This window comes from Palaemon carinicauda, chromosome 1, assembly GCF_036898095.1.
Source record: "Palaemon carinicauda isolate YSFRI2023 chromosome 1, ASM3689809v2, whole genome shotgun sequence".
In the NCBI taxonomy this organism is placed as follows: Eukaryota; Metazoa; Arthropoda; class Malacostraca; order Decapoda; family Palaemonidae; genus Palaemon; species Palaemon carinicauda.
This window is the reverse complement of record NC_090725.1, coordinates 79,253,162-79,260,661: the sequence shown is the minus strand read 5'-3', so window position 1 is coordinate 79,260,661 and position 7,500 is coordinate 79,253,162. Positions and strand designations below refer to the sequence as shown.

General features: G+C 36.4%; 2 protein-coding genes across 3 annotated transcripts in view; one reads left to right on the top strand and one right to left on the bottom strand.

Moving 5' to 3' along the window:
• LOC137642542 (pyrokinin-1 receptor-like) overlaps window positions 1-7,500 on the bottom strand; it is a 613,424-nt gene that overhangs the window by 483,761 nt on the left and 122,163 nt on the right. The gene's annotated exons all lie outside the window — the stretch shown is intronic.
• On the top strand, window positions 84-437 carry LOC137648766 (zonadhesin-like). The gene has a single exon (XM_068381930.1). The coding sequence runs from the start codon at window positions 84-86 to the stop codon at window positions 435-437; it is 354 nt and encodes a 117-aa protein (XP_068238031.1).

Here is a 7,500-nt window from a genome sequence, read left to right as displayed (position 1 = left end):
GGACAAACGTGAACTAAGCGGAACAAAACCCACAAAAGTAAAATAAAAGCGGGCATTCCAATAACTTTGAAAAAGCAGGACAGATGAAAAAGCGGGACTGTCCCGACGAAAAGCGGGACTGTCCCGACGAAAAGCGGGACTGTCCCGTCGAAAAGCGGGACTGTCCCGACGAAAAGCGGGACTGTCCCGACGAAAAGCGGGACTGTCCCGACGAAAAGCGGGACTGTCCCGACGAAAAGCGGGACTGTCCCGACGAAAAGCGGGACTGTCCCGACGAAAAGTGGGACTGTCCCGACGAAAAGCGGGACTGTCCCGAGGAAAAGCGGGACTGTCCCGACGAAAAGCGGGACTGTCCCGACGGAAAGCGGGACTGTCCCGACGAAAAGCGGGACTGTGGTCACATTATGTTAGCAGCCAACAAGGAGCCGAAGCTGTGACCGAGTTTTGGAATGATCTTCGTAATCGGGTAGTTGAATCAATAGAACTTCAAAAGTTCAAACTTGCAGCAAATGTTTTTTATGTTTAACAGGTTGACATAAGTCTTCTTATTGTTTATATATGAAATATCCATTTTGTTATTGTTACTATTTTTAAGATAATTAATTTTATTTGTTTATTATTTCTCATATCATTTATTTATTTTCTTATTTTCTTCCCTCACTGGGCTATTTTTCCTTGTTGGAGCCCTTGGGCTTATAGCATCCTGTTTTTCCAACTATGGTTATAGCTTAGCTAATATTATTATTATTATTATTATTATTATCCAAGCTACAACCCTAGTTGGAAAAGCAAGATGCTATAAGCCCAGGGGTTCCAACAGGGAAAAATAGCCCAGTGAGGAAAGGAAATAAGGAAATAAATAAATAAAGAGAACTAATTAACAATAAATCATTCTAAAATAAGTAACAACGTCAAAACAGACATGTCATATATAAACTATTAACAACATCAAAAACAAATATGTCCTAAATAAACTATGAAAAGACTCATGTCCGCCTGGTCAACAAAAAACCATAATAATAATATAATAATAATAATAATAATAATAATCGTATTTTCACATCTTTGGAGCCGACTGTTAGTTCATATGAATTGAAATTCCTTTTGCCTACGTATATTTGCTCTTTCATCAGAATAAACAGAGATCTCATAAGAGACTATTTGAAGTTATTCTTGAGTTACTCACAAATATTTGTCTTTTTGACTTCTTAATGAACTTCGAGAAAGTAATTCACCTATCCTTCTCGATTGTTTTTCCAAGTCTATTTATAATTGTCAGTTTGTTTGATTTTGGGCAATCACGTTTGATGGAAAATATGTGATTTTGCCAGAAAAAACAGTGTTTCCCCTTTGAAAGGAAGTTTTAATTCTATAACATTTCTTCCAATAGCTTTAATGCTTTTTAAATGTTTGTTTGATTTTGGGCAATCATGTTTGATGGAAAATGTTTGATTTTGCCAGAAAAAACAGTGTTTCCCCTTTGAAAGGAAGTTTTAATTCTATAATATTTCTTCCAATAGCTTTAATGTTTTTTAAATGGTTGTTTGATTTTGGGCAATCATGTTTGATGAAAATATGTGATTTTGCCAGAAAAAACAGTGTATCCCCTTTGAAAGGAAGTTTTAATTCTATAGCATTTCTTCCAATAGCTTTAATGCTTTTTAAATGTTTGTTTGATTTTGGGCAATCATGTTTGATGAAAATATGTGATTTTGCCAGAAAAAACAGTGTATCCCCTTTGAAAGGAAGTTTTAATTCTATAACATTTCTTCCAATAGCTTTAATGCTTTTTAAATGTTTGTTTGATTTTGGGCAATCATGTTTGATGGAAATATGTGATTTTGCCAGAAAAACAGTGTTTCCCCTTTGAAAGGAAGTTTTAAATCTATAACATTTCTTCCAATAGCTTTAATGCTTTTTAAATGTTTGTTTGATTTTGGGCAATCATGTTTGATGGAAAATATGTGATTTTGCCATAACAGTGTTTCCCCTTTGAAAGGAAGTTTTAATTCTATAGCATTTCTTCCAATAGCTTTAATGCTTTTTAAATGTTTGTTTGATTTTGGGCAATCATGTTTGATGGAAAATATGCGATTTTGCCAGAAAAAACAGTTTCCCCTTGAAAGGAAGTTTTAATTCGATAACATTTCTTCCAATAGCTCTAATGCTTTTTAAATGTTTGTTTGATTTTGGGCAATCATGTTTGATGGAAAATATGTGATTTTGCCAGAAAAACAGTGTTTCCCCTTTGAAAGGAAGTTTTAATTCTATAGCATTTCTTCCAATAGCTTTAATGCTTTTTAAATGTTTGTTTGATTTTGGGCAATCATGTTTGATGGAAAATATGTGATTTTGCCAGAAAAAAAGTGTTTCCCCTTTGAAAGGAAGTTTTATTTCTATAACATTTCTTCCAATAGCTTTAATGCTTTTTAAATGTTTGTTTGATTTTGGGCAATCATGTTTGATGAAAATGTGTGATTTTGCCAGAAAAAACAGTGTTTCCCCTTTGAAGGGAAGTTTTAATTCGATAAAATTTCTTCCAATAGCTTTAATGCTTTTTAAATGTTTGTTTGATTTTGGGCAATCATGTTTGATGGAAAATATGTGATTTTGCCAGAAAAACAGTGTTTCCCCCTTTGAAAGGAAGTTTTAATTCTATAACATTTCTTCCAATAGCTTTAATGCTTTTTAAATGTTTGTTTGATTTTGGGCAATCATGTTTGATGGAAAATATGTGATTTTGCCAGAAAAGACAGTGTTTCGCCTTTGAAAGGAAGTTTTAATTCTATAATATTTCTTCCAATAGCTTTAATGCTTTTTAAATGTTTGTTTGATTTTGGGCAATAATGTTTGATGGAAAATATGTGATTTTGCCAGAAAAACAGTGTTTCGCCTTTGAAAGGAAGTTTTAATTCTATAACATTTCTTCCAATAGCTTTAATGCTTTTTAAATGTTTGTTTGATTTTGGGCAATCATGTTTGATGGAAAATATGTGATTTTGCCAGAAAAACAGTGTTTCCCCTTTGAAAGGAAGTTTTAATTCTATAACATTTCTTCCAATAGCTTTAATGCTTTTTTAAATGCTGCCTCACATTGGCAATATATCGGAGGAATTAAATTTTCTATTGGAATCCCTTTTATTCGCATTTAATGGAAAACGAAAGCACGACGCAGGAGGTGGGAATCTCTTCTAAGATTCTGAGATACAATTATTATTATTATTATTATTATTATTATTATTATTATTATTATTATTATTATTATTATTATTATTATCCAAGCTACAACCCTAGTTGGAAAAGCAAGATGCCATAAGCCCAGGGGATCCAACAGGGAAAAATAGCCCTGTGAGGAAAGGAAATAAGGAAATAAATAAATGAAGAGAACAAATTAACAATAAATCATTCTAAAAAAAGGCAACAACGTCAAAACAGATATGTCATATATAAACTATTAACAACATCAAAAACAAATATGTCATAAATAAACTATAAAAAGACTCATGTCCGCCTGGTCAACAAAAAAGCATTTGCTCCAACTTTGAACTTTTGAAGTTCTACTGATTCAACCACCCGATTAGGAAGATCATTCCACAATGGTGTAGAAGGTTTTCGAAGTGCATTGAGATCATCATTAACAAGCGTATGCCCAAATTTACGGAAGCCATACGCTGTATGCAAAGAGTGGAAACATCTCGTGAAGTGCTCGTGAAGTTTCTAAATATTTTGAATGCTTACTGGTTTACCTATAAAGTTTTATTTTTGAAATATTGTTCTTTTAATATTTATACCCCATTAATAAAAAGAAATCTTTGCTTGACCTTATGCCACATTCAACTAAGACAAAAACAGAGTTAAACATGTGTCTCCGACATAACACTTTTATGGCATAAAAACAGAAAGGCCTTGACTATAGTCCATTTTTTTTAGCGAGGCCGATTTGCACCGACTCGCAGCGGTGCCCTTTTAGCTCGCAAAAGTTTCCTGATCGCTGATTGGTTGGACAAGATAATTCTAACCAATCAGCGATCAGGAAACTTTTCCGAGCTAAAAGGGCACCGCTGCGAGTCGATGCAAATCTGCCTCGCTAAAAGAAATGGACTATAGGTAATACTGTTCTTAAGGAAAGAAGGGTCGGGAATGTTGCCCTTCAAAAGAGATGCTCTCTCTCTCTCTCTCTCTCTCTCTCTCTCTCTCTCTCTCTCTCTCTCTCTCTCTCTCTCTCTCTCTCTCACACACAATGTATTTTGCATGAAAAAGATAATCAGAGTAATTCCCAACAAGACAAGAATATGGAGATGAATCTCCTGATTCCGTCAATTATGAGTCGACGAAATGGGGGTTCATCATGCTCCCAGCGACGTTTTCATTATTCAGTGATTATTATTCATGATTTAGCCCTGGACTCCATCATGATTATGCGTACTGCCTTTGGGAAAAAACAGAAGTTTTAAGCATATTCTAACTGTACAAAGTATAAAGCACTATCACAATGTTTTATACTTTGTACATATTATCTGTACTTTTACAATGTGTTGTGATATATTAAAGACAAATTGTGAATGATATGGTCTTCATCACCTTCCTATTGATATGTCCCTTTCCCAGTTACTGGCGGATTGTTCAAATGAAGAGAAAAAAATAATAAGAACAATAGAAAAAGTTAATTACAAAATTAACGCCACTGAGGCAGCAATCACTTTCAGTAAAACCTGCTTAAAAGAGGGTCTACTCCCGAAATAAATAATAATGATAATAATAATTTACACTTATCAAAGAAAAGTTCAGCTTACCACGAAACTTCCAAAGATTATCTTATCTTATTAATTCTGATTATTCATAAGTTGAATATATGTAAAATATTTTGTGAATTTGAATGATCTTTCTCATACTACCTTGTCCTGTCATTCTAATAATGCTCATTAGATGGCTCTTCGAACGCTGTGGGATCAGATGAGCAAGGTATTGAACGAGCCAATAGGACTCGAAGTTGACACAGGTCATTTCATGGACAAATCTTTTGACCCTTTTACCCCCAAGGTATGTTGAACTTTCAAGCACATTTTGCTATATGTTTTTTTTTTTTCCAGCCTTAAGTTTTATCATAGAGAGGTCAGGTTGGTCTCATTCTTTTGGAAAATGCCTGAAGTTTCTCATAAAGTTATCAAAAATATGCAAAAACATGTAAATAAGAGTGTTTTCCAAGAACGTACCGGTACGTCCAATGTGGGTGAAAAGGGTTATTATGTCACAAAGAAGTCGATGATAGGATTACCCTAAGTTAATGACGCACTTTCTGCAAGAAAAATGGCTCCATATTATTTGAAGTCTGACCTCATTGAGTTTTTTTTTATATCCAATAGAAATCATCATTGAATATATCAAGCTTCCTTGGAACTTTCCTGCATATTGATATCAACAAGGATATTGGTGGTCTGTTATGAGCCAGGGTTGCCAAATTATTCGACTGGATTATCGTACATGAACCTTAAAATTGTCGTTTGTCAACCAAAATTATCGTAGTTTCAAAATAATTATTTACGAGTTACATGATTGACTTATTTCAAAATATTTTAGTATAATTGTTTAATCAAACACACACACATATATGTATATACATAAGGCATGTATCGTACATCGTACTAGACCTAAAAGAATCGTACATGTACGATAATTATCGTACGAATGGCACCCCTGCCTTATGACCCACGTGAGAAATGGAATCTCTGCCATGTGAAATATACGATTGGCAAAAACTCTTTAAAACCGGTTCAGCTTTTTACTTTTGGCAATGATCTTACTTCGAGGGTCGCCGACAGACATCCATCCATTTTCGTACCCTTCTCATGCCATATACTCTTGAAGTGCCTATAGTATATTTATAAGTATTTAGTTATACAAATGTTAAATGTTTCAACTTTTGTGGTGATGTCCTAATATTACTTGTTTTACTTGTTTTGGGTTTAAATCCAACCCTCCACTGAAGTCGAGTGAACTACTTCTCGGGCGGGTCCATATTAATCATCTAACGAAACATTTTCATTATAACTTATACAATTCTTTGATTGTAGCATCTTCCAAATCATATGATCTTGTGAAAAGTAATGTCTTTAGTTTCTTCTTAAATTCAATTGCTCCCTTTAGGTCCTTCATTTCAGTTGACAGTTTATTATGATGTCTAGACGCACAGTAGCTAAAAGCCCTTTCACCAAATTTACTATTTGTTTTCGATTCAGATAGCCTATGTTTGTCACTCATGTGTCTTATGGTAACATTTGTTTCTAAGACAGAATGATCGGAGTTACTGGTTTCATAGTCAAATAGACAAAAGCAAGTTTAGCAAGTGGAAATAAAACTATGGACGTTAGGTTGGTGGCTTCTGGGTGTTCGGAGGCATTGACTGGGAAACTACCAAGACTATTTTCCTAGTCGTTAAGGCTCTTACAGCTAAAATAATGCTCCTAATATTATTGGATAATGTTCATCTGGAAACTACTGTGTTTCTGACAGTTGGGAGGTGTGTATACACAAACTACAAACTCATAGAAATGCAGTGGCTCTTTCTTGAATGGAACATACTTCCTAGATATGGTACACTGAGGCAGCTGTGCGAAGTCTCTTTTGCTATGTGTTATGTTTGGAAATACCATCTAGATGTGTCTGTGTGTAAATTCAGAGATTTTTTTTTTTTTATATTTAATCAAACAATTTTCTCCCTTAAAAGTCGACAATCCCCACCAATAGCAAGCCATCCTCCCCATGCTCTCTTGCCAAACAGCTCCCCGGCCACCTAAGTCGACAATCCCCACCAATAGCAAGCCATCCTCCCCATGCTCTCTTGCCAAACAGCTCCCCGGCCACCTAAGTCGACAATCCCCACCAATAGCAAGCCATCCTCCCCATGCTCTCTTGCCAAACAGCTCCCCGGCCACCTAAGTCGACAATCCCCACCAATAGCAAGCCATCCTCCCCCATGCTCTCTTGCCAAACAGCTCCCCGGCCACCTAAGTCGACAATCCCCACCAATAGCAAGCCATCCTCCCCATGCTCTCTTGCCAAACAGCTCCCCGGCCACCTAAGTCGACAATCCCCACCAATAGCAAGCCATCCTCCCCATGCTCTCTTGCCAAACAGCTCCCCGGCCACCTAAGTCGACAATCCCCACCAATAGCAAGCCATCCTCCCCATGCTCTCTTGCCAAACAGCTCCCCGGCCACCTAAGTCGACAATCCCCACCAATAGCAAGCCATCCTCCCCATGCTCTCTTGCCAAACAGCTCCCCGGCCACCTAAGTCGACAATCCCCACCAATAGCAAGCCATCCTCCCCCATGCTCTCTTGCCAAACAGCTCCCCGGCCACCTCCCTATCCTCAAGTGCCCCCCCCTACACAACCAAGTAAGAAACAGCTCAAGATTTTGCGTCCGGATCCTGGAGGCCTAGGATTAAGGGACCCTTCAGTACACCATGACAATCTATTGTAGAGTCCGTTCTAGCTTAAG